The sequence below is a fragment of the Zeus faber genome (assembly GCF_960531495.2).
Source record: "Zeus faber genome assembly, chromosome: 19".
NCBI classification, from domain to species: domain Eukaryota; kingdom Metazoa; phylum Chordata; class Actinopteri; order Zeiformes; family Zeidae; genus Zeus; species Zeus faber.
The window spans coordinates 15775015-15803006 of record NC_137206.1 but is presented as its reverse complement, the minus strand read 5'-3'; the positions used below and the strand labels follow the sequence as shown (position 1 = coordinate 15803006).

Sequence of the window (27992 nt, the reverse complement as noted above, 5' to 3'; positions counted from 1 at the left end):
GAGCGGGAATATAAATCCTGGAAAGTATTTGCGCGCGGCGGCGAGTTTGGAAAACCCTTAAGCAACTTATACGTGGCTTTGTGTTTGACAAACGCCGACGGGGAACGACGACTTCCACCGCGGGGACAACGTCTTAGACAACATTTAATAAGTAAAGTGGATTCCTGCGGAGTCAGCGGTGGATGTAACAGGGACGCTGTATGTGTGGCCTGGTCCGTTACATACTAAAACAGAAGAGATATAATTTCCAAAATTTAACGGAACAACGCTGCCCCCCACCACCCAACCCCCGGCCCTTTCCGCCCGTTTCAATTGCAGCGAGAGCGCTCTGCGGACTCAGAGGCGAGGGCATCGCTTCCGCTTCATAAATAAACACAGCGCGAAACAACCCCTCGTTTCTCGCTGTGAAAAACAGCAAAACTCGATGGAGACACAACGGCCTTATTATGCTTGGCCAAAAAACATCGATTTTTTTCCTCCAACGGCTTCTGACAGGTCCTGAAGGGTAGTGTTTTTGCACAGCTGGGACTCTGTGGAGTCGGGCTACGACTCACAATGTGCGCGTGCATGTGCACGCATGCGTCTAGTTTTGATGGCGCATCAGACCGCTGAGTTGGCATCCCCAGGTCACAGACATCAGGGCGAAAACAACAAAGGCGGAGTAAAGAGTGGCCTCCCTCCTTCAACGATGAAGCCCGCGGGGTGTGGCCAGGCGGCAGAGCTCAAGCAGAGACCGATCGGCTTCCTGCCACTTGCACTAATGCAGCCCCCGACTACTTACACACAGACACAACTTTTGCAAACCCCGGTGAAAACTTTGAGGTCCCCCGCTCCGCCCCCGCCCATCCCACCCACCTCCCCCTCCAAGCCTGAGACATCCCTGGAAAAACACATTCCTGACACAAGAAGAATGAGGACATGTGAGGGGATAATGCGCACCCAGACGCCCCTCACGGCGAAATAACCCCCGACAGAGCAACATTTCAAGAGGTACTTAAGTGAAAACCAGGCCGAGAGGTGTGACAAACAGTAATCACCGTAATGACAGACAGTTATTATTCCAAAATAATGTTTTTTTTCACCCCCACATGCCAAAAAATGTATTGGCTCAGCAGACGAAAAATGACGATTTATCTCAACAAAAAAAAAAACCCCACCATAGCATAGTTTCTTTGAAAACTGTGTAATAAACACAAGGAGTGCACCGGTGTAACATAACATATTTATTGATTGTCAGACACTTAACCACCACAGCCGCTATTGCACCTCGCACCTCGACAACAAACCCGAGAGAAAGAAGCCTGTAAAGGAAGGCACCTTTAAGAAGAACACTGGTTTCGCCGGAAGGATCTTCCTCGAGGAGCTTCTCCCGCGGAGCTCTCGTCGCAGTCCCCGTGTAATGAGCGGCGCTCTCAGCGTTGTCAGTCCCACACGGCGCCTCTCGTCCCTCCAGGTGTTCTCCGCGGCGTGGAAAAAGAGCCCCACCGGGTAAAGCACACGGCGAACCGGCGGATTATTTTGAACGGAACTCCCCTGACAGATTGTGCCAGACGGGCATCGCGGGCTGGCGGCGGCCTCGACGGCGACGCACGGACTGATTGACAGACGAAAACAAAACGCGACATTTTGGTGTTTTACAGATGCTCACAGACGCCCGGCTCAAAACTGAGCGTTCGCGGAACGAAGCGGGGACGTCTGGTCACCGGAGGGGCCTCGCGTCACCGGCCCGGTTTCTCACAAGGTTCCAATCAATCTGGAGACGGGTTTGTTTTTTAGTTTTTTTACGCGAATGACGGGTCAAAGATTATCGGCTGAACCCCAGAATCCGCATCGCACAACACCGCGCGGGGGGGGACCTTGGTAAATGTCACGTCGGACAGATTTCTCTTTTCTTTCCGGGCCCTGTCAAGCGGCTCAAGCGGCACAAGTGACGAGGCGTTTGGGAAAGCTTACATCAAATTAAACAGGACCTTTTAAACCCCAACCTCAACTTGTGCGGAACTTGTGACGTGGGGGGTGGGGGCGCGCTTCACCGGGATTCTCGTCAAAGTCGAGGTTAAACGATTCGACCGACTTTATTTTATTCTTTTTATTATTATATATATATTTTTTTTTTTTTAATCGCTCGCTCCTTGTCACGCGAGAAAGGAGCCAGTTGGGCCAAAGTCCAAACCCAAATTGAGCTCTTAACCGTCGGGCCCGCGTCCGTAACTACCGCCTTCGTTTGGAAGCCGAAGGAAACGGCGTCGTCACCGGGCTAATGAAGGAGCACTTGCTGCCGCGCGCTGATGACGGGGAGGAGAGCAGGGAGACGGGCGAATTTACGGTCGTTATCGCCTCCTTTCCCCGCCGGCGCCCGAGAACTTCAATGTCTGGCGGGCTGGGGATTTTTTTAAGACCACATTGTAAAAAAAAAAAAAAAAAAAACTGATTGAAATAAACGCCGTCTCCCCGTTTTTGGACTTGCTCGACACTTGCATAATGACGGCCATTATCTCCGGCGCACATCTCTCTGCTTCATTTACGCCGCTCCCCTAACAAGGGGGATCCATCACCCGGGCACGAGTGGCCCTTTTTTGCAGAGGTTGCGCCAACCTTTTTTGCGCCACTCTGCTGATTTATTCCCGTCTTTCTCAACTCCCGCGTCGCTGCAGGATAAGAGGGCACCTTGAACCCTTTTTTTTTTTTTTTTTTAATTAAGGAGCCGTAATTTAAAACTTCATCAGTCCGAGGTGACTGCCAGCCACGGCGGGGTTTGCGCTGTGTCTTCAGGTGGAGGGAGCGGAGTGTCATTACTGAGATTGGTATGACGGCATGTCAGCGGGCTGGATAAATAAGGGCAGGTGGAGGGAAGATTCATTTGTTCCCCCCGTCAGTTGGGAAAAAAAGAGCCCTCCCGCATACGACTAGGCCCGGCGTTGGAGTTGTCGCGCCCTGAAGACAAGTGTACAACTTACTTTTCCTCGTTTATCTAGTCGACGCGTACAACACAGTAGAGTCCCGCGCTAAGTGGCGGCTATGCGTCTTTATGAGATGACAGATCTAACAACACCCACCAGTCTCCTCGTGCGCCGGCACGCCGCCTCATTATTTCTGCCGTCCTCCGACTCAGGGAAGCAGCAGGACACGGGAGATAAGGGCGAAGCCGAGGACAGCCGTGCGAGATCAACGGCGTTTTGGACAAGGCGGCAACGGCTCCGGCTTCATCGCCACGCTAATGGCCGACTGTTATCCACCGCTGGCGTTTGTTCGAGAACAATGAATGGTTTGTTTCACTGACACAACGATTTATCACGCGAGGTGTCGTCTACAGCACCGGCGGTGATTGCGGATGGTAAACATGTTTGTTTCCCTCCTCTGCGTACAAAAGCGCAAGAAGAAAAATAGATAATAGAATTGGTCCTAATTTTGAGACGCCTCTCCCACAGGGGCTCGTGGTACGCCGTGAAGCCCGTCACAAAACAGCCTTCAATTTGGCGGATTAAGCCCCTCCACCCGCCGCCGCCACCACCACACATCTCTTATGTCTGCTTACGCTCCGGATTCTCTGAGTGTGACCGATGCAACATGGAATGAAATAGTGACGAGAAAAAAACCTTTTCTCAGTATTTTTGTCCTGAACATTTTCTTTAATATCGTTTGAGGCAAGGCTCAGCTGCATTTTTTTTGTTTTGTTTTGCATGACCAAAAGCTATTATCGTCTTGCCATTTCCATAGTAACTAGGATGGGTTAGTGTTAACATAAAATAAGATGGAAAGTCTCTCACCTGGTTCTTAAACATATTACAGTGTTGATGTGAACTTAAAACCATTGTGATTTCTTTCAATTAAAACATAGAAATCTCATAAAAATCATTAATCCATTTTCTCCATTGAAATGGAGATCGAACTTGAATGTAGAAATTGGTCGACTTTTCCGTTCTCAAAAGAGCGGATTAATTCAGATGAGACCTCTCCATTCTTGAGCTGATTGACAGTTATTATGGATTCAACTATGGAAAAAAAGAATGTTTTATAATGCTGTGTGTGTGTCTGGTTTGCAGGCATGAAAGTTAAGACTGATTTATGATTTTGTTTCCATCTTCAGAAACTTCGGGGGGGGAGAAAAAAAAAAAAAGAAATAAAAATCAATTGAGATGTGGAGCGCGGTATAAATTAAGGAACTGGACTGTTCTACTTACTTAGTTATAGGGAAAATCCTGAGTTGATCAGTAAACCTGAGGTGTCTGCGGCTGGCAGTGGGGCAGTTATGCATACGCCACAATAAAAGCAGTCGGGGGTGTGAAAATATTGATTAACCGAAAATTGACAACCCGAAAAATATAAAAAACACATACAGTACGTGTGTTGCTGTGGCTGTCACAATACAGGGCGGACTGCTATCCCACTTTCAGTCTCGTCGCAATGCCGGCATCCCATCGGACTGAAGTAAATGCTTTTCCACCAGAAAGGAGAAAAGTACAGGGGCCTTGTCAACTAAAAGCTTTTTTTTTTTTTTTTTTTTGGTACACTGCAGGACCAATCTACAGCAGATTTGCCCTGGCCAAGGTCATTTATGCGCGAACAGCACACAGCGTGCTGGTGCAGTAAATAGATATCCCCGGGCCAGCATGAAACACTCTTCTTCAGTTTGATAGCATTATTCTGTGTATACCGCCTCTGGGGGCTTCAGCGTCCAACATTTTCTATGGTCCTAAACTTTGGCGCTGATTAGAAAAGCCTTTTTTTTGTTGGGTTTTTCCAACCCTCCCCAGGACACCCTAACCCATCCTTTGATCGGGTCATCCCCAAATGTCCTGTAGGTAGCGCTTCTCCTCTCTGAGCGCCGCCAGCTTCTTCATAGCGTCCAGCTGGTCCACGTGAAGCTCGGCTTTAATCATCTCGATCAGGGAGTCGTTCACGTCCTTCGCCATGTTCTTAGCATCCCTGGTAACAAAGGGAGTGCAAGGGACATCCTGGGTGAGGGGGATATGACAGTGTGGTGTGGGGATGGTGTGGTTTGAGCAGCCACACCTGACCCGGGGTCAAGGTAATTGGGGGGCCCGGGATCAGAGTGGCTGCATACCTGTTGCTCGTTGGTTGGTCTAATGAGCAGCAGGTAGAACCCCCATCCCCACACACACTCAGGAGAAGAGCCTGTGTCATGACACATGTCCATCTGCTCCTGGGCTTATTCCAACTAGCCCACCCTCTGCAAAAAACTGGTGTTCAGAAGGGGGGCGGCCGGACGTTCCTCGCCCTGGATCCAGCACTGGCCCTGCAGCAGCTCTGCGATTGCCTCCCGGTGCAGCGCCTGGTCCCTCGCCATTTCCTCAAACTGGGGAGCCTGTGCCGCACGCATGGTGGCGCTCCAGCGGGGACAGTGAGCTGCCTTCCCCACCGCCTCCCTCCATAGACACTGTTCAGGTGCCAGTGTGGCAGTTTTCGCCTACCACCTGCCACCCAAGTGGCGTTTCCAGGGACCTCCAGCACAGAGACACAGACAACAGGGGTTGTCCAGATAATCGTAGAGAGTGGGCCAGTAGGAATAAGCCCAGGAGCAGATGGACATGTGTCATGACAAGAGCTCCTCCCCTGAGTGTGTGTGGGGATGGAGGTTTTACCTGCTGCTCATTAGACCAAGCAACAGGTATGCAACAACTCTGATCCCGAGCCCCCAATTACCTAGACCCAGGTCAGGTGTGGCTGCTCAAACCACACCATCTCCACACCACACACAGCATGGTAAATACACCTACAATAATCACCTAAACTGATTGACCAAATAGCTTTGTAAGGCAGGGGAGTTAAATTCAATACTTTAAGACAAAGTTCAATAAGATTGAAGACAGGGCAGATGTAAGTATAAGGTAGAAATAGGGGAAAGTTAGGAACTTTATGATTCTAGAAACAGTTTTAACAATTTCATTTAGTCAAATAGCAAGGTAAGTGACTAGGAACTGGAATAAATCAGTAATGTTTTCCCCACAGAAATCCAGACAATACAATAATTGGGTGAGATGGGTTCATCAACATGTATTGAACACATTACAGACACTGGTATGGTCTTCAAATGCAGAGTACATAGATACCTCCCGACCACACCCCTCATTGATTGTTGAGCTGCAGTGTACCATATGATTTGCCAACTGGATATGATTACAGTATGTGACTTGGCAAGCAATAATAATAAAAAAAAGAATGGAGAACAGCTAACTATGAAATGAAGTATCAGGTTCAGAGGTAGACTTAGGGTTTTATAATATCAGAATCCTGTTTGAGATAATTTACTGTACATCAATTGTTTGAGGTTTTTGTGCCTTTTTTTTTTTTTTTTTTTTTTTTTAAACATCTCCCTCAAATTTGTAAATCAACACTTTCACTGTGGAATTCAGATTTGTGTGTGAAATTCAAAAACACTATATAGGATGTTTAAAAAAAAAAAAAAAAAAAAAGGTTCACAACACCACGTGTGGAAACCCTTTCTTCCAACATCCTCGCCATTCTCGCCATCCGCATTAGATCACCGTAGAACACGTCTCACCCGCAGACGTAGAGGCAGGCGCTCTGTTGGAGCAGCAGCTCGGCGATGCGTCGGCTGTGGAGGAGCAGGTTATGTTGGACGTATCTCGGGCCTGAGCGGTCGGTCGTCCCGTCGCCCCGGCCGTCTCTAGAGAAACACACCTCGAGGTGGGTCAGGCTCCCGCTGGACACAAAGCCCTCCAGCTCCTCTCTAGGGAAAAAGGAAGATTGTGGAAAGCGAAGAAGACACGGAGGGGTTCAGTGGCAATATCCACCTTCCTACAGAGCTTACGAGAGGGAACGTGTGCTGGCTGTCGCAGCTCGGTTGCCCACTACGCCATTTGGACCTAGGTTTATGGAGATTTAGGATGCGGGTGCTCTCCTTAAGCATAGGGAGAGTAACTTTGGACCTTCATGCGTGAATTACGGACCAACATTGTAAATACAATGAGATGATCTCTAATGATCATAATGTTGACTTCTGTTAAGTAGGATTGACTGTTAAAATGCTTTTCTATATCCAATGCTTGGTCTAGAAATACAAGATGAAATACAACGCTACTCCACAATGTTCTACACGCTCTGTAAAATCCGTCTCGATACAGTTCCAATACTTTTGGCTTTGGCAACATCCATGTAAAAAATGTTTTAAAGACAGCGCCCACCATCTCAGAAGGCACACAACGCCTGTCTGTCTTCCTTAGCAAGAAAAGTGTAAACAATCAAGCTAAACAAAAACTGCACTAGAGGCAAAAGAAAAAGGAGGGCTAAGCGAAGGTCCACCCTCCGAAAGATTGTCGTTAAACAAGACGGAGGTAGGCAAAAAAGATTCAGATTTTAAAAGACAAGGTTCAGCCACAGTTATAAGCATATTTTTGCTCTCAATTCTGCTGGCCTCGCAGCTGGCGGTGACCTCGCACCCCGACAGGAGTATTGCTTGCCAAGTTGGATCCGCCTACCTCCGAGTTTTAACAAGGCTCGGGGTGCTGCTAGGGAGGGAGGAGGGAGGGAGGTTTACCGTGGCAGTCAGTCTTGTTTAAAGATAAGCAGATGGGGGTGAGCTAAAAGCCTCACAGGAACACGAACACGCACACACGAACACACACACACACACATACACATACACACACACACACACACACACACACACACACACACACACACACACACACACACACACACACACACACACACACACACTCAAGAGATCAGGGGTGAAAGTCTTTGCCTGGGGAGTCTGTGTTTTGCAGTAACCCTTAGACTGAGGCTTGACTTTTTTTGTGTGATTATATAGAGACAGTGCTATGAATACTGAAGGGAGAGATGAGTATTGCTGCCTTCGCTCTTGGTCAGTTGTTTAGGTGAGAGGTCCGGAGCGTTTGTCGATTATAAAAATAAAATAAAAATAAATTAAAAAAAAAAAGACTGCTTACTGAATTCTACGATTACCAAGTCTGTTTGAGAATTGGAGCAACAAGAGCTGGGGGGGAAAAAAAAAAAAAAAAAAAAAAAAAAAAAGCAACAGCACAAGTGAACCTGATGCCTGCGTGCGCGAGAGACGTGAATCTTTAACACTCATGACCGCAGACTGACCACCCTGTGGACGACAGTTCAGACTGACAGTTTAGGTCTCAGAAGCAAAACAGTTTTGGAGGGGGGCTAGTTGGAGCCAAACACGCCAGGTAAATGTGTTTATACTAAAAAGTGCACATGGTGATATTTTTGCTCAGAGCCACATTTTCCCTGTGCAGCATGAAATCCCATTACATAAAGGAGGCTGGACGTCGGAAAAATCAGGGAGCGAGGATTGAATTTGCGGTCTGATGTGACTGAGATTGATGTCATCCCTCCTGCAAATGTTAATTACGGCGGCTGATTGGCCACGACGCCTTGTTTATTCTAGTGTGGAGCACATTCGGCGCACGACCGGAGGGCTGGTCACACCCTATCCTCAAAGCCTCGAATCATTTGTAAAGACCTGTTAGACTATATTTATACTGGTTCCTATCCCGTCACAACTGGGGCAACGAAGGAAAAAAATAAATAAATCTGAAAACAAAAACACGCTAATTAAATTCTGTTAGAGATTGGTGTGATTATTCTTGCGAAAAAAAAAAAAAAAAAGGAAAAAAACAACAACAAAAAAAAAAAGCTGTGAGATGAACCCAGGTGTGGAAGCGATGCTGCTGGAATTGGTTTAGCATGTGGGTTTAGTCTCCCTCTTTTATAGCTGGCACATAAAACACAAAGCTAATCTTCTTGGTCAACACTGAGGGGGTTGTGGGTGGGAGAAGCTCACACTGTGAACACACACGAGGCCCGGCTACCTGGCTGCCAGTCGCTATTTAACCAAGGGCCACTGGGAAAACAAAGAAAGACAAACAGGAAATTCTCTGATCTGTTATTCTGTGATTATGGACGATAATTCATTAACTTCCGTTTAATCCAGCAACCTGATTGGATTGCTTGCGGCGGAGGCGACTTAATGTTTTGGCGTGATAACCGGCCGGGGCCGATCAATCAGCAGCTATTCATCAGCAGGTTCGGGCCAAATGAACCTTTGGCTCGTACGCTCATCTAATCATGGTGAAGACACCGCCGGCCAATGGACAAACGCGGTAGAATTCAATACACATTGCAAAGCTGCGAAAATAAATGGAGGCAGCGTTTCCCCCTAGAATTTTTTTTCATGCCTGGTGGTATGCACCGAAAAAGCCCTAAACAGACAAGGTGCTGGGGATGGCATACTGGTGCGGTTACATATGGCGCAGGATCAGGTCTGCAATTTATATGTCTGTTCAAATTTTGTTCGCTCGGTATATTCAACACTTAAAACAAAGTGACCAGAAGGAGAGGATGACTTAATAAAAATAAGCTGTGTAACCAATGACCTTTGCAAAACATTAGCTCATCATGAACACAGTGCGCATGATTCATTGCGGCAATTTATCTTCCTTGGCTTGGAGAAAAACTTCACCATGGAATCGGGATATGGAAATTTAGCCACAGGACGTCCATTTATTGAAATCTTTATGCAGGCCCCCAAGTGCTCTCCTTGCAGCCTGTTCCTGAGGTCTGATTTCACATACCAAAAGGTGAAGATTTTCTTTATTTAGTAAATTAAAATAAATTAAAGTCACTCTAAGTAGGGATACCATGGTCACGTGACGTCACTGCGGTATTGAACTCATTACCGTCATCCCTGCAAAGAAAAATAAATATGCCAATGAAATAAATCCTAAAATAAATAAATGAGGCATTAAATAAATATATAAATAAACGTCAATATAAATATATAAATATAAAGTAAATATATGCAAGACGGACCAGCGGTGCGGCCGGGGCTCGAGCGCACCACTGCGCCATTGAACAGACCATTACAAAAAATGTATAAATAAAGATCTCAGATTTTACTGTTGACACAGAGAACATGAAGGGAGTCGGCCGTTCAGTCCGCAAATTTTAATATCCCTAATTTGTACATGTGTTTAAGTAACATAAATAAAAAATAAATGAATACAAATAAATAAAATAAATAAATACGGTGTCAATTCCAATAAAAAATAAAGACCGTAATACATTTTTTTATGGGGAGAGTGCTGTCATTTTTGGCGCTAAAAATATTTTGGGCCTGGCAGGGGTTCTCATTGGACTGGCAGCCCGCCAGGCCTATACAATTATAGGGGAATCACTGGGAGCGATATGTAAAACTAGGCGGAAACATCCACTTTACACACATAAAACTATTAAAAAAAAAAAAACTTCTTAATTATAGTTAGAACCGAAATTAGATATTTTTCACTTAACAAAAATCTGGTATCTTCTCTCCTGTTGTGAATAAGAAACGGTGATGACTTTAAATGTTCTCAAAAGGAAATGATCAATTTCTCAATCTTCTCTCTGGCAGTCTTGTTGAATCATTTATCTTTTAATGTGGATTTGGATTTACTGTGGCCAATAGGCTTGGGCGATTGTGCAAGATTCCAATCGGCAATCGCTGGGGGGCAGACGGTGATTTCAATCTGCGGGGGGTGGGAGGGTGATGTAATGTGGCAGATACGGTTTCCCCATTATAGAAGTGCAGAATTTGTTATTTACAAGTAAAGTATTGACACAAAAACATCTTGTTTTGACTAAATTATGTCCCATAGCAACAGGGAGACTTTTCTTTGGAGGCTTTTTGGAACGGGACGGAACGGGACAGTCCCTTTACTCAGTTGTCTTTCAAATTTTCATTTCATTCATGTAGGGAACAAACAAAAATAAATTGATCTAAAATAAAAACACAGGCACGGGAGCGGAGAACTGGGAGCCGCGCACACGGTTCACCGCTGTCTGGAAAGAAATTACATTATTATTATTATTATTATTTTTTTTTTAAAACTACCCTAAATAGAAATCTTTCTGTATGACATTATGTATATTGCTATATTATAATCACAAGATTTGCATATAGAGCGGAAGGCACGTGCGAGGGGGAGTGTGCCCAAGCACCTGCCCCTTTATGCCCTGAAGGCCCCAGTGTGCCCTTTTTATCAGGCGCGCTTATTTATTATTATTTATTTTTTCAAGCGTCAATGGGCATCGAGGTAGCGGATTGTCTGGGCAAGACATCCATATTCATGAGGAACGTGTCCTCGGCGCGTTGGCGTTGTGCGCACAGGCGGAGTGCAGATCACAGGCATCCCGATGCCCCCTCTCTACCTCCCTCTCTCCCCTCTCTCCCTCTCCACTGGTGAACTGCACTTACACCATTTACAATGTTCAGATGTTTCCCACATCATGACCAATGCACGACAGAATAAATATTGGTCGGGGTCAACAAATGCCACGAGTATATAAAATATGCAGCAGAGAAAGATGTGAGGAGAATTTGGAGGACAATGTGGGTTCGTAAAATAGCCTGTGTGACCCACAACAGATCAGAGAAAATGTGTTAACAATATGTGCACGGGGGAACACAATCAAAACATACCTGAACAAGTAGTCTCGGTCTTTGTGGCGGCAACCGAAGAACAGCCAGGTCTCGCCGAACACTTGGTCCGGGTTGTCCTGCTTCTCCTTCTCTCTAAAAAGACAAAAAAAAAAAAAGGAAGGAAATCCTTACAGACAACTAACGCTGACCATAAGAGTCCTTCCTTGTGGCAGTGGTTAAGGACCAGTGTTGACAATGTGCTGAGCGTGACAAGTGCCCGATGCATCAAAACCAGCGGGTGTCCTGCAATAGGGAATCTACGGAATGTTCCATTTGAACCTAAAACTCAAAAAAAATAATAAGTTCAAAAGGGAATCGCCAAACAGCTGCTGAAAGAGAAACCAGGGGTTCGGGCGTGGACTGCGTGCGCGCGCCTCACGGGAGAATGCACGGTCATTGTATGTCTCACTTTCCCTGTGTGAGAGGAAAAAAATAAAAAATAAAATAAAAAACAACCACGCAGCTGAAACTGTGATTCCCCTGCTGGCCTTCTGAGTTTGGAGGGGCTCCCAGAATCCTTTGCATGTAATGGATGCACGATAAGCCTGCGCTCCAAGGATGCTGCTATCTGCAGCACACACCTGTGGGGAAGGGTGACGGCGGCCTCGTCGATGACAACAGTTGACCCCCTCCCCCCAAACCTTTTATGATGCCATCAGTCAGGTGACCTTTTAATGGGGAGGGCTCCCCCTCATCATTTCATCCCCCTCTTGCCCCATCTGGCAAGAGGGGGATGAAAAAAAAATAAGGAGGATGAGAAGAGAGAGCGATGTTGCGAAGAGCAGCCAGGACAATAAGCCGGTGGATACCCCAGAGAGGCATGGAGATTAGGCTCCTTCATGCTGTGCTGCTGCACCTTGAGGATAAGATTCCCCGGTCCCTGTGCGGCCTGCGCCGATTCATCTACGAAATGAGCCACAATTTGTTGTTTTCTCCCCGAAGTGCGTTTTCTCAAAGTCGCACGCAATTAAAACCGCAGTCAACAACCATCAGAGATGGAGTCGTACGGTGCATTTAAAAACCTGCATTGTTAATAAACTGCTCAGGATTGCGTTTGACAAGGTGGAACCGAACAAATTGTGCCGAGTTCTAAACGCGGCTTCGTGCAGCTCATTAAAGTTGACTGTCCAATGGAAAGGTTTAGTCTGGGGGAAGTTTGTGCGCACTTAGCGTCGGCAGACGGTGCCGGGTTAAGATGGCCGTCTGACGGAGTAGCTCAGATCCCAGTCATTAGCATCCTGGCCGAGATTCTTCTGATCTGCAAACAGCCTCAAGTAAACTCATTTTAGTGGGCCCCGTCTCTCTTCTCTCCCCGCCTGCCCTGAAGGGATCAATACCAATATGAAAAACCTGGATCCCATTCTGAGCAGACCACACAGGCGCCTTTCCCTGAATACAAATCACATCGCATCCCCGCACTAAAACAGGCTGGAATACAATCCCGGGGGGAAAGCAAGCATCTGCAGCGCACTCCATTTGGGGTCAAAATCAGCGGCGGCTGCCTTTCTGATGAGCAACGGGGGGGGAGGGGCTGGGCATGCAAGCTGGGGTGAAGACTTGGCAAACATTGCAATTATTGCATATCTTGTGTCCACGTTGAGTGGTGAGGGTGTTATTTTGCGGCTCGGTGGGTGGGGGCTGCAAGACAAAGGCCAAACAAAACTAAATAGAGAGGAAGCTGCTTGGCGACACAATAACTCCGGCATTAATCACTGGCTTGACGCCACAAATTGATTACTTCCACATATAAGTTCTAATTCTCCCCATGCCGAATTCCAAATGAAGACAGGAACACGCACAGCGGGAAGCGCACTACAACTGTAATAAGCAGCCTTTGATTGATGCCGTCGCCGCGCTCCAATTGGTGAATGGAAACGAGGGCCGAGCGCTACGCCCGAGAATATGACGAACAGATGAAAACCTGAACCTGAAGAACAGTTATGAAGAACCCAATACCGTGTAGAAATTTGTCCTAATGTGATCTCAAACATCTAAACCAACAGCGCCGTCTTAATGGGGAGGTTTTCTAGGTCGGAAAATAAAAAAATGAACCCTCCATGCTCCATTACTCATCGAAACCTCCCCCTCCTTTTTTTTTTAGTTGACACCAAAGATACAAACTACTGTTGCGCACTTTGGAAATCAGACATCTATTAGCGGATGAGGGCGGAGTGTGGAAGTGGCGGGAGCGAACTGCGGCCGTGTTGTTTTCTTTCCAGCAGGAGCCTCCTTCAAGGCCCCCAGGCGGGTACGGCGTCCCGCTGACAGGCTGGTGATTTTATCTCTTATCAGAGTGCAGGATCGGTGCCGGAGGCTTTGTTTGCAATCCCACGTCAGATTCTTTGCAACGCCGCTCCCCGCGACAGCTTTTCACTATCTGCAGGTGCACAACCCAGCTGGCTGCCGAATAAGACGCGGAGCCAGGGAGAGAAGCGTAGAATACAGGTGACTTGGTAGGCTCTTTCGCAAGACTTCCCACTGCGAAAAGCTCTCTCAAAAAGGAAATGGGGGGGCGCGGAGGCTGAAATCGATGTGCCTATAAGTTGGTCGAACCAAGTGCGTTTATAATGAGATAATTTCAAGTCAAGTCACCTGCGTTTGAATATCTTCTCTACACTGATATGGAAAATCTTTTAATGGGAAATATGGTATCGCACATCTCGCCAGCGATATCGGGATACTAATGCAATGATCAAACCCCACTCGTAAACCCCATGTCACTGTCCTCTCCTACCAGGGGAGGAATCTAGTGGCACCGCTTTGATCGTTTTATCTGATCATTTGTGCTCACTTGGTAAGACCAGGTCACTTCCCGATGCTAGTTATTACCGGGGTTCCAGATATCAAAGCATCCACAATACCTCCTTAAAACACTGTGGCACAAAATCCACAGCCACCGCCATCACTTTCAGGTAGCATGTCACATCTAGGTATAGCAGTGTCATCAGCCCATATAACACACACCATTATAGCACGCCCGTTTTAGGGGTTACTAATGGGGCAAATAGGACAAAAACTCATATAGATGCCATGAAGAGTCAAACAAGAAAGATTTTCTTTCAAACATTTATCCAGCTGCACCCAATTACCACATGTGAGAATTAACTGTGGCGACTGCGGCAACCTTCCGGCGTGGCGATTCATGGTGTTTTCTACGTACTTAGATATACTGAATATAATAAATGTGTCCATCATCTAGCAGCGGGAACCCATATACTGACGTCTCAAAACTGAATGAACTGCTTGACCCGGAGTGCGAAACACACAACCCTGCTTGGGACTTGTACTTCGGGGTAGCAATAACCCTCAAAAAAGACAAGTTTGATTATTTTTTTGTCTGATTTTAAAAAGGAATAAAATCACTTTCCTCCTTTATGATTTAAACTCCATTTGAACTGCCTGTCACCAAGTCTGACATTTTCTTGCAAATCTGGAATAAGCTTCAAATGTGGTACTTTGTCAATTAAATTGCCATGTTCAATGTGTGAAACAGGGTCGATGTGCTGGCATGAACCAATTATTGAGACCTGCCTCCGGAATTTGACGAGTTGGACTGTGCTTAGGAAAACTCAGTAGTCAATATAGCAGTAGCAGTCAATATCCCCGCTCAATCTCTTCGGCAATTACAAGTAATGATTTATATTAACAACACAGCTGCTGCCCGGTGAACGCTTTACATTCAAATCAATAAGCCTTGTATGAATCATGGCTGTCCATTACAGGCCAGTGCTGGAATTTGGAGAGGGCTTGATTTATTCCCAATGAGACACATGAAGCGCTGCTCCAGATTAAAGAACATGCCTGTGCATGCGTGAGATAGACATTTACTCCGCATTAAGTAAGGCTCCCTTGTTACGGTCCACGACGATTATTTCCAATAGGCATCGATGATCTGCACTTATCACCTCAACATTACCTGATTTTGGATGTTCACAAAAAGCCGAAAAACTATTTTCTGGCCAATATGTTTTACATACTCCTCCACTCTCTGAACTTGAAACCTCTTACTTATCAAGGTAGACTCCAGTAGATTCCGTATAAAAGGAAGGTCTATGGTATACAACATCTGTGTAGCTGGAACTATGCTCACTTAATTTGGATGTGCAAGTTCGGATCAATTATTTTTATTTGGTGCCACTCTTTTTTCTTTTGTAAAATGTAATTTATTATATTTATGAATTTACATGAAGAAAGTCCTATTTTGATTTGTACATTTTAATTTATTTATTCAAAGGCTCATAAAATACATTATTATTGCTCAGGGATTTTTCTGTTGATTTAGAAAGGGCAATAAAAAGATTGCATTCCCCAAATTGGATAAATAATCCTGATTAATAATCGTGATCCCAATGTTGAGCAGAATAATCGTGATTATCATTTTAGCCATGATCGTGCAGCCCTACTTCAGAAACAAAAATGCATTAATATAGTGATGGACAATTCACTTGGCTGTACCTTTGCTGGAGGAAGCCTATGAAGGGTGCAACCCCCGTGCCTGGTCCCACCATTATGAAGGGCACCGCCGGGTCCGCTGGAGCGTGGAAGGAGCAGTTCGGCCGCATGTTTATAAAGATCTAGGATAAGTCAGAATAATCACATTGAGAAGTTATTACAATGACGATCAGAGGAGTCTGGATATCCTCCTGTGTATCAATTGGGATAATTCTTCTTCAAACTTAACTCTGGATGTTAAGTTAAGTCTAACTCTGGAGCTCTGGAATTCTTGACTGTATCCCTGTAGTTAAAGGAGCAAAATACATCTTTTACTTGTCATTATGAAGTTAATCACAGTATAACGGCTATAGAATAATGACACCATGGGCGTTTAGATCGGGTCCCTATGGGCCTCCACATCACTATGCAATTTGGACTGCCACCGGGTACGAATCCCCGGGAGAATGATCTATCTACGGGAGTGCGTCACAGAAAGCGAGAGAAGAGAGAAGAGAGAAGAAGAGAAGAGAAGAACGTAGAGAGCAGACACGGGCAAGGAGGGCGGAGAAGGAGAGACACTTGCAGCGTGTTGAAAAGTTTGACTCTTACGGCTCCCATTTCATTTCTCGGCATTTCATTAATCTATGAAATTGTATGAAATATTTTGTTTATATTTATTCCATCACAAAAAAAAACAACATTATTTATAATGATTTAACGTGACTCAAAACCGTGACACGATCCAAACCGTGAGTTTTGTTATCCGTTGCACCCCTAGTGCTTTTTAGCCTTAAAAAGTATTTGTATCCGTATTTGCTTAGAGGCCAGTCTTGCCCGTTCCAATATGGCAACGGCGCTGACGTTTTGCAGCAACAGGCCAAAGCCGTCGATGCAGCGTCTATGTTTACATGTCTGATTGCGCAACAAAAAGAAATCCAATTAAACTAAAATTGTGTAAAGTTCAATTTACCGCTTCAGTGAACACGATTCTTCCTTCTCTCCTATTTCCTTTATGGAAAGCCGGCATACAAAGGGCCTGTCCATAAAACGCAATATTTCATCCATAGCAAAATGCCATTTCATTATTGATCCATTTGGCTCACAAAACAAAAACAAAAACACAACAGCATCTTCATAACTTATTAAAAACTCAAAACCAACAACAGAGCCCTCTCTTCAAGGTTCTGTCAACAGGGCAGAGTGTAACAAGAGCCGCATTTGATGGGACATTAAGTTTAAGCATTAAGGGGATGAAGTAATCCATTGCAATCTACAATTTTTCCTGGCTATTTTTAAAACATGTAGTGCCTGATCACACCCCGCTTACTTTCGCTGCGAAGCCGAGGCTGAGTCTCCAATGCCTGGAATTGCTCTGCCTCTCCCACTTTGGGTCAACAATGCAACACTTTTGCAGGTTATTTTCCTCTGAATGGTCTGGACAAAACTCTATGTATTTTCTACTTCACTGAGACAGTTAAAGGGGCAGAGCCAGGAGGAAGCAGAGCATGGGAAAGAAGAGCAGCTCTGGCAAGATCTACCCCAAAACCAGCTCAAAACATTTTTATTTTTTTTTAAATACAAAACTCTGGGGTCCAAACCACTGGACACTCAATAATCGGACTACTTGGAAATACGTCTCGTGGGCGATTAGCATTCCGCTGGCGAGTGCGAACATTTGAGATTCAGCCTGGCACGCTCTGGTATACAGGTTACCTTTGGGAGAGCGTGTCCGCCGGAGGACACCGGAGTGTTCCCGGGATGCACCAAGACGGGGCCGACGAGGTCGGAGAGCCAGCCGGTGCACAATCCCTGCCTCCCCGCGGGTCGCCCTGAGCATGTTGGGAACTCCAGCACATTAAAGACGAAACGCAGCACCCCGGGATCGTTCAGACTGGAACTGGATAGAGAGATAGAGACAGAGAGACTTGACTTTTAAGAGAAACAGTGACTGTTTCTGTGTGTGTGTGTGTGCGCGCGCGCGCGCATAAATAGGAAATTAAAGGACCTTGGAAGGGAGGATAGACTAGTAACAAGACAATTGTGGAGGAAAGATGTCGGAGTCTGTAGAACTATGCAACTACAAAGACTCTAGTAAGACTTAAAAAAAAAAAAAAAAAGAATAATCAATAATAAATACTACTATCAAAGGCACATGTTTCCAAACCTATTTGAATGGGAAACTAGGATCAGTGTGAAACTTGACAAGCTACGCCACTAAATACACCACAAAAGGTTAACAGCGCCACTTCATACTAGATTACACTATCAAAACATTCGTTAAATGTGTTTTCTTCCCCCTCCGGAATCTGTCCAGCTTCTGCCTTTTCTCATAGAGTCTCCATCGGGAGGCAGAGCACTCTCCGGCCCCCTCTCCTCATCCCTCACTTTCCAGTTCCTGTGGGCCACTGGGGACCTCTATTGACCACAGCATCAATAATGCAGGCCTCTAATGTCTCAGCACCATCTGATAAACTACAGCCACCGTCCTTCCTCTTTACACACACACACACACACACACACACACACACACACACACACACACACACACACACACACACACACACACACACACACACACACACACACACACACACACACACACACACACACACACACACACCCCCTAAGGAGGAGTCGGGCAGTTTTGACATTGCCTTCAGATATTGTGATGCCAGGTTTTAAAAGTAAACTTAATGGGCACTAGCCAAAACAGGAAAAAGAAAAAAAATCGATGGCCGCCTAAGTGTAGCACAAAAGCAGAGGCAGTCTATTAATTTGCGCATTGTTTTATGTCACACAGAAACTGCACACACTCTTTGTAAAGCCTACCTTGCTGTAGAATATGGTCTGGTCTGCAGTTTCGGCAAATGCTCTGTTAAACATAAACAGTATGGAATGGTTAGTCCCCTGTACTGGCTGTTAATGAAAACGACAGGGAGGAGACGTGTTTCCCATGAATCCATCTTCAGTGACGCCAACCAGGTTAATTATGATTATGCTAATGATTAAGGTTAATAACTAATTGTAAACTACTCTGCTAAAATAAATAATAATTTGGATCTTTTGTTAAATGCCAAAAATGCAGTTTATTCTGTTTCATTCGCAAATATTATCTGAATAGTAAACAAACCTGGTAAAGTACAACTGCACCACATGCACCAGCCATTCCCTGACAAAACATTATTTTCAGCTACGTCTCCTGGAAAGACAAGCAGCTGGACTGAATCAGCGCTCCCCTTCTCCTTCTCTTTCTCTCAACAGTTCAGGGTGTGACATATGAAGCTTACATTCCATCACTTTGTGTGGTGAATTATCATAAACACATGAAGAAAAAAAAAAAAAAGTAAAAATGATGAACGAGACCACAGTTTGACCGGTGTGGCTTTGGCAGATAAAACATTTGGACACGCACTTCATCCGGGAGATTTTTCAGTTGAGCAGTCAAATTGTTTAGTTCTGTCTTAACTAGAAAAAAAAAAAAAAAGTGTGAGAGTTGCGTCAAAGTTCACAGGAAAGGTGTAAAAATCACATAAAAGTCACATATGTTTAAAAAAAAAAAAAAAAAGGGAAGAGTTTAAAATGCGGAGCTCTAAAAGAGTGGGAAACTAAAACGCGGGGAGCGGAGGAGCTTTCAAATTGAGTGCTTTGGCTCGAGCCCGCGAATTACTCCAAAATCAAACTCAAGTGAGCGTAATGAAAAAGGGCAGCCGCTCCAATAACCATGGCGCATCAAACTCAAACCCATTGACCTCTCCAAAACGGCGCGACGTCTCTTCGGACAGGGCTGCGCTTACACAAGACGTCAGATCAACATAGCGTTGACGGCTTCTCGGCAGCGGCCCCGGTGTGAAGAGACGTCGCCGGCAGCGGGCGGATCTTGCCTCTTCACACTCCCTGTCGCATGAGGCGGGCGTCCAAAAAAAAATATATACTAAAAACAAGAGGATCTATCCATCAGCGAACGTCGCTGCAGCACGAGGGATGTCGCCGACTGGCGCAAAGAACGGACCTCAATGTAATCCATTCGGCGTTCTGTCTGTGATGCTCTGTGTGCGATTTAAGGTGTAGTTTTAACGAATGAGGTCGTGAGCTACAAGCATTATTAACTTTTTTTTTTTTTTTGCTCGAATCGTTTCTTCCACAGACTGTCAGAACATACAACCTTTTTCATCTCGGTAATGTCTCTCCAAAACGCAATTGCAGAGGCACAATTTTTGGAGCGAAAAAGATGTGGTCATACATCAACTTTGTACGTATTTAATAGATTTGAGCTACATATGATACAGGGAAGGTTATTTGATTCAAAACACGGAGGGCAACGTTACCCTGGAAGAGATTAAAATAGAAGAATAACCAGAATGCAATTTTTTTTGGGGACATTTTGCCAAGGTCACCCATAGAGCTCAATGGCATCTTATTCATTATTCATTATTAAATAAGGAAGGTAAAAAGATTTGTAAGACATTGTGTCAACGACTTTTCCAGGTGGGAAACATTCCAATATCTTAGCATACTATTAATGCATTATTAAAAAAATATTTTTTATTAATGCTGCTGAATTGAATGCAATCGGCATGTAGTAAACACTGTGCAGCATGAAGTCTAAGTGGACTCCGGGAAGGGGATTTTTTCCTAATTTAACTGCCTCTTTCACACCTGACCAGCATTTGGTCGGAGACATCTGGATGTGAGCGCCTCCCTCCTCATTATTTACGGTTATGGTTCACCCGGATAAACAGCGGTCAGCAAATACCGTGCTTTCGGCCAAGCTAATGAAGCGTAAATGGTGTGGCGGTGCAGTAATGTACTATAATGGTGACACACAGAGACAGGATGACCTTTAACCTATGCTCCTGGACGACCCTGTGTGCTTGTGTCCTTGTGAAACTTCGCCGCTGACCAATGAACACCCCCCGCCCCACAACAGCTGTTGTCCTGAAGCGCCTCCAGCGGCGCATTTTTCACCCGGCAACGGATGTCCCGATTGCCAATTTCTATATCAGTTTGCAGTGGGAAAAAAAAAGGTGCCGCAGTCTGCAACTGGGACAGAAATAACTGACATTGGAAGGCCAAAAACTGTGACACAGCTTTTTGTAAAGGACAATTCCACTTGAATGTAAAGTGCTGGCCAACTAATTTCACTGTCTGGTAGTTCCCAGTCAAAGCATATTAGATCCAATGTTGAATGAGCCAACTACTTAATGAAGTGACGCAAAATGTTGTTTTTATCCCACCAACCGCTGGCTTTAGGGATCAAAACTGTGATCCTATAAATGGAACAATTACACAATGTTATTAGAATGAATATAATTTAAAAGAGGCAACAAATACAATCTCAACTTACACACTGGGAATAAAAAAATCATTGTTTTGTTTTTTTTTTACTCAAGAGCAAAATCTGACAGGAAACAGAATTGAAATCATAATGTAGCGGTAGAAAATAAAAAAAATAAAACAACGGCGCAGTAAGTGTCAACTCTTACCGAACCCTGGGATAAACATTGCCCATAGCTTCATTACAGCCCAGTGCCAAAACTATAAGTATAACTAAAGAAAACTGGAGCTAGACTGACCCCTACTGGACACCGGCAGCTTTATCTTTGGGGGGGGGAAAACGGAAAGTCAACGACCGTGCGAGTGATTTTAATTGACACATCCCGGGGGGGAGGAAGCGAGGCATGAGGTGATGTATAACTTATTCCATCCATCTCACACGGGTGTGATCTAACAGCCAAAAGGCACCATGAGGCACCTTCATCCCCCATGTCAGTCACAATTATCGGTACTGCGCCTCAGGTAGAGAGTATGAGGCCGCATCTGATTGGCTGACGCCGTGTAGCCTATATAAATATTATAAATAAGAAAATCACTGAAAAAAAAAATAGATTCAAGCAGGGCTGTGTGATCCACCTGCTGATCAGCAGACAACCAGCGCCGTGTTATCAGGGGCAGTTTTTTTGTTTTTTGTTTTTTTTCCCCCTTTTGCATCACCTTTCAGGGAAAGTCATGATGCTAAACTTCATTTTAGGTTGGATTTAAAAGTAGATGTAGAACCGTATGATTAGGAAACAACTGACAATAGCCCAACAAATAATAAAAAGCACAACACTCATCAATGGTATAAATCCACGGTGTAGTTTGTATGGATAGTATTCGCTCCGAGAACGATCCGTTGCTCTTTGACATGAGGACCGGCAGGCGGGTGGGCGGCGAATATCTCACCTACGAGGAGGCTCAGCGGAGGAGCGCAGGAGGGAAACGCCGACAGCAGGTCCAGCAGAGCGAGGGCAGGGTCCCTGATGTACAGGTTGTAGTCTGCCGCGCCCTGTTTGCTGCACAGCTCCTGCAGCCTTCTCTTGTGCGCGCCGTCCGAGGTGTATTCGACTAAAGCTCTGAGAAATGCCTATCGGAGGGCGGTCGAGATAAGAGAGAGAGGGGGCCGGTGGGGGCGGTGATAAGTCTTGAACGCAAGTTTGGAAATCTCCATCAAATCATCAGCAGCAAACCGGGTGCCAGAAAACGACGATTGGGAAAAAAAGAAAGACAGGCAAAGAGGCAAACAGGCAAGGTGGTGTTGCTGGTGCAGAAAAAGACAAGTATCAAGGCAGTATTAGATCTTTATTTAAAATTGTTTTAAATAAATAGCCCCCACAATTTATAAAAATGCTATTTTTCTTCAGAGAATGGTGCAGCTTTTTAAGTGTGGACCTGGTTGGGGGGCGGGGGGCATTGTTGCAATTAATATCATTGTTTCTAGTCCATAAAAAAAGGATTGAAGGCTGTTTATATTAAACTAATCAAATTTGAGAAGGGCAAGAGGGGGCAGAGTATATGAAAAAAAAATGGATCTCAGTTTAAAAAACACGAGCAGGAAACACTCGAAAACACTCAACACGGGGCAAGGCCGCAACAAACCTTCTTGGGAACGCTTCTGAGCTCCAGACCCCACGTGAGCAGGTATTGTAGAGTGATGTTCTCAGGGATGTACGATGGAAGCTGAGCACCTGTAGGCGGAAAGGATGAAAACAATGCTGCGTGAATACTTTCTACCGTGGCACCATGAATAATCAAACACAGTATTAACCCAAAAATGATAACGGTTTTGGAAAAAAAACACCAGGCAAAAATGACAATTATAAGCAGTGTGTTTCCACAAGCTGGTTGAAATCAACTCCCGTGCCACATTACAATGTTTCAATGTGTAGCCTGGATGGAACTCAAGGTTTCGTCGACCTTTCTTCCTGGTGTCCTTGCGCAGAGATATTTGAACTCGTTGGTTCCTCTGGTCCCAAAGGCCCAACCGGTGGAGAACGTCCTCCGCCTCCGAGGCTCTGTTGGGACAGAGGACGTCGAAGGAGTCCCCCGGCTCGTATGCCATCTCCGGATGGGCCTTGGGAAGAGGAAAAAAAACAAAACAAACAAACAAACAAACAAAAAAAAAAAAAACCTTTCCATTTTATTTGTGTAGAATTAGTTCTGCATCGAGAGGAGCATCAGGCATGACCACTTGTCTTTCTCACAACACAAAACCGATACACGATACAGTAAAATTGAATGCAGTGGCCTGTAATTGATGTGCAAGTCAGCTAGTTAAAATGCAGTAAAAGTGTTTCTCACATTGTAAAATGTGTCTTCTTTCAATTTTAACCAAAACCAGAGAAAAAAGGGCGAAAAAGAAAAGCAACTCTGTTGGTGGTAGTAATTAAACTCTTTGAATGACTTATTTATGAATAATCGAAAAAAGAAGCCCCGGGGGGATATTTTCCATTACAAACTAAAGTTTGGTTTGTTTGCTGTTAACAATCCAAAATCGAATATTGTGTCAATCCATTCATATTAGTATGACTGCACCCCTACAGCGTAGCCCTCATCGTCTAACAAGAACTTGATTATTGTACTCACGGTGATGTCCAGCTCTAGCAGCAGGGCCGTCTTAACCGAATCTCCCCTGGTCAGCTGCACCGCCCTGCTTATGGGCACCTCCTTGAATTTCTCTGTACTTAACGATGCATTCATCTGTGGAATTAAAGGAATCATTTAAAAAAAAAAAAAAAAAAAAAAAAAAAAAAAAGGCAGGAGCAGCAGAACGAGAGGACACCCCAGACTAGTGCAAACCAGGTTTCTTACGCACATTTTGGTATTTTTTTGTATTTTTAGACCTTATAGAGCTTATTGTGCGTAATCACCGGGTGTCATGACATTTCACTGCATATATATACGACCGTATGTATGCGTATGTGACAAATAATCTCTTGGACTTGAACTTAAAAAGACATGGAAAACATCAATCAGAATCGGACTCGAATGGCAGTTGTTCACCTTCTCTGACCCGTCTCCGTGAAGCGTGACATCCAGATAGAGAGGAGGCAGCGCCGGCACGTTGAGCGGGGACTCGGATAGAGGTGACGCGGAGCACGTGAGAGAAGCTTCCAACGCGGTGTTTTTATCTCCATCGCCACCGGCCCGCGCATCGGGCACGGATGTGAAAATGCCGGCGACGCCGCCGGATCGGGCGGTTAATCCGGTGCTCGGCACGGGAGACGGCGCCCTGGGATCGGAAGCCGAAGTCAAATCCGCCGCGGTGGATTTAAGAGCGGAGTTTGCGGACGCTCCGGTTGAATCAGAGGTCTGGCTGTCGGCGAGACTCAGGAGGTTCAGTTTAAGGTCTGGAGAGGGCAGGTCGGGGCTCCCCCTTGCCGGGTCACCGCGGTCCACGGCGTCCCCGTTGGAGGCCATGTTTGATATAGCTCCCTCGATTGCATGCCACAGCCCCTCCAGCCAGGGGTCCACGACAAGCTCCAGCCTGGAAACACAAACCCCTGACGTTACAAAATGATCAACACTCCCACTGCCCACTCAGCCGGCTGAGCTTTGAGACAACGTTAAAATATCAGATATTGGCGTCCCCTGGTCCGTGGTAGCTACCTTTACATTCTGCTTAGACCAAAACGTACCCTACACCATCGTCTGCGTGTCCAGTTGCATAGAAATGTTTGGCTCCAAGTTCTTGAAGGCGTTTGTCAATAGTCTTCCCACTGTTGCAGAAATTTGCGTAATTTGTGTCTCCTAAAGCTGAAGTATGCAGAGAATATCCATCAGCAAAATCATCGCATATATAGAGAGCTGGGTATCAAAAATGAATAATTGATAATTATAATCGACCAAAATTGCATCCATTTTATATGTATTTTATATGAGAATGTGTGGAATCCAATATCCAATTGTGATACCCAGGTAGTTCAACCTTCCAGCAACAGTGAGCCAAAAATAATACTATACAAGATAATATACACAAGACAAATAAAATGAGGCCTTGCTTACCTAGAAGTGCATAGTGAAGGTGTTTATAGTAGTCACTCGGAAGATTCTTCTTCTTGATCTTCCTCACAAAGTGAAGGGCATTGTCTGGCGGTTCCCCGTCTCCAGTCGTAGACACAACAAATACCACAGGGGTATTCCCCCGCTCCAGGTGATACTGTTAAAACATTAACGAATAATGAATAAATATGAACTTATTATGACAAATATCAACACAAAGTCAAGTTTTATTTAATGTTTGTTAATTTAGTATTTTAGTGAAAGATCTCCAGGACTCATTTGTCGTTTTCTATTGCATATGCCATGGTTTGCCAATCTATTTTGCAATTAATGCTCCCTTAGCTGTCTTGGAAGGCGATCCCACATTTAAGCCTCTTCTGAAGGTTTCCTCCTTTATCCCTTAGGTTTCATTGAGACTTTTCCCCTAGCCTGTCTGAGGGTCTAGTTCTATGGCAGTGTCTCCCAACCTGGGGTGTCAGACCCCCAAAGTGGGTCGCCAGAGATCACAGGGGTGGGGGGGAATCGTGAGGCCTTAAGATGATTTGAGACTTACTGTCTGTTTCCTAACGGTCAAAATTTGCTTCAAAAATCCAGAGTATCAGCTCAGATGTAAATTGTAACAAAATCCCTGACTATATGTTATAATGTATTGTATGCCCTAAAAATCAAAGCCACACTATCTAGAGTGCAAATATCAGATATACCAATTCAATGATACCAATTCAGACAAAAACGGCCACTAATAAATACATGAAAAAAATGTTGCGTCTTTCACATAGGGGGGTCTCAGATTGAACCTTGTTTGAATGTTGTCAAATTCTCCTGTAAATGTGGGCATGTAAAGCCCTTTGAGGCTATGACTATAAAAATCCAGTCCGTCAATGTTATTAAAAGACACTTCTAATACAACGGTGAAATCCGTGGGCGCCTTACTATACAGTGCCGTACCTTTTCTGCTTGGCTCAAGCAGCAGAGTTCAGCGACCAGTCCATGCTCCCCTGCCTCTTCAGCAACACCCTCTGCGATGGACTGGGCCTGGCCCTTCTGAGAACCATACAATATCAAGAACCGATGCCCCGCTTCACAGGGCATTCTAGAAAAGCACAGACACAAAATGTATATAATTAGCACATTCAAAATGTGTTTCCAAGACAGTCGGATGTGTCTGATGTGCTGGGGGACTTTGGCACCTTCGACTCAGTTGTCCGTTTTGCTTCCAGACAATTACCGTCATACAAAATGACGGTACCACGCTGTTAATGATGTCCAATAATGTCCAAACCAATCATGTGTGGTCGGACCGAGACACAAATCTGAACGCCGCGTTTCACCACATCTTCCGAAATAAGCTGCAGTGTTGCCCATGTATTTATTTATTTGTGGCGGCCCACCACAACATCAACAGTGACCGAATCTGTGATAGCGCCACTCATTCGCGTATAAGGAATGGAAATGTGGGAATTAAGAAATAAAAGCGCCCCAAAATGAATAAATGAGGCATTGGGAAATAAAAGTCCTGTGAAATCGATAAAAATAGTCTTTTGAAAAACGTCCTTCATTGAACTACATTTACTTACTTATATATTTACATCCATTTATTTATTTGAACTTGAGCTTAATGCCTCATTTTCTGATTTCATAGGCATATTCATCTATGTATATGTATTCATCTATCCATGGGTTATTGGTGCGTTCATGAAATATTTACACATATTGAGAAGTAAACATTAGTATTGTGGATATTTTATCAAGAAGGTAGAGGCATTGGACTGGAGAGCCAGAAGTCTATGAAGTTCATGAAGGACGTTACTGTAATGCTGCCTTAAAACCCACATCTGACCACGAAAACAATGTCGTCTAACACCGGCTCGACACGGGCCGATTTCCGAGTGCCCCGGTAACGAAGGACTTCCGACGAAGCGTCAAGGCGCCGCCCCCGAGTGCACGCTTACTTGTATAAGTCTAGTCACGAGAGACAATACATTACGGAAGTTATTCTCCGTATATGAAGCATAATACTTCCAGCAGTTTGAAGTACATTACTTCCAACAGTTAGAAGTACATTACTTCCAACAGTTTGAAGTACATTACTTCCAACAGTTAGAAGTACATTACTTCCAACAGTTTGAAGTACATTACTTCCAACAGTTAGAAGTACATTACTTCCAACAGTTTGAAGTACATTACTTCCAGCAGTTAGAAGTACATTACTTCCAGCAGTTAGAAGTACATTACTTCCAGCAGTTAGAAGTACATTACTTCCAGCTGTGCCCGCTGGGTTTGAAGACAGTATATAAAAGTGACAAGTTCACCTCACCCCGCCTCGCAATAGCAGCAGCAGGACCGGCACCTATCGACCGTGAACGCCTAGCCTGTCGCAGAAAATACCTTGAGAAAACGTCTACCACACGCGAATCCACATACTACCCCATCCCATTGTGTCACAGTACTAATCCCCATGATATAAATGCGTTACCTTTCAAATGCTCCGATCGCTCATGTGCGGCTAGTTCGTGTGGGGCTTCGTCGATCCCTATGTCCACGCGAGACCTCGATTGCGCCCGACGCGATTTCACGAGAGTGGACGGAGCCACTTTACGAGTGGGTCTTACTCTTACAATAAGCTCAAATACGGCTTCTATACCACTATTAGAAACACCGTGTGTATTTATCGTCGACAATACAACACCTTGGGTTTTTTTGTATTCATTTTATGTCGTAGTGAAAACTCGTTTTTAGTTCGTAGGAATAAGGTTCCCGCAAA

The 27992-nt window shown here is 45.0% G+C and overlaps 1 protein-coding gene across 2 annotated transcripts; it reads right to left on the bottom strand.

The window, feature by feature from the left end:
* Positions 1–1202: 1202 nt before the first annotated feature.
* mtrr (5-methyltetrahydrofolate-homocysteine methyltransferase reductase) lies at positions 1203–27767 on the bottom strand. Of its 2 annotated transcripts, XM_080020189.1 has the most exons (15): positions 27705–27767; positions 26177–26321; positions 25232–25385; positions 24865–24982; positions 24230–24713; positions 23813–23926; positions 23144–23300; positions 22826–22914; positions 22133–22313; positions 18740–18782; positions 17624–17807; positions 15932–16050; positions 11477–11569; positions 6524–6712; positions 1203–4926 (listed from the first exon to the last, which is right to left on the bottom strand). In XM_080020189.1, exons 2-15 carry the CDS (start codon positions 26318–26320, stop codon positions 4782–4784), a joined length of 2214 nt encoding a protein of 737 aa, XP_079876315.1. In that variant the 5' UTR covers position 26321; positions 27705–27767; the 3' UTR covers positions 1203–4781. The 2 variants fall into 2 exon arrangements, with proteins under 2 accessions (XP_079876315.1, XP_079876316.1); XM_080020190.1 differs by lacking the exons at positions 1203–4926; positions 6524–6712; positions 11477–11569 and having other exon boundaries at positions 15989–16211.
* Positions 27768–27992: the final 225 nt, after the last annotated feature.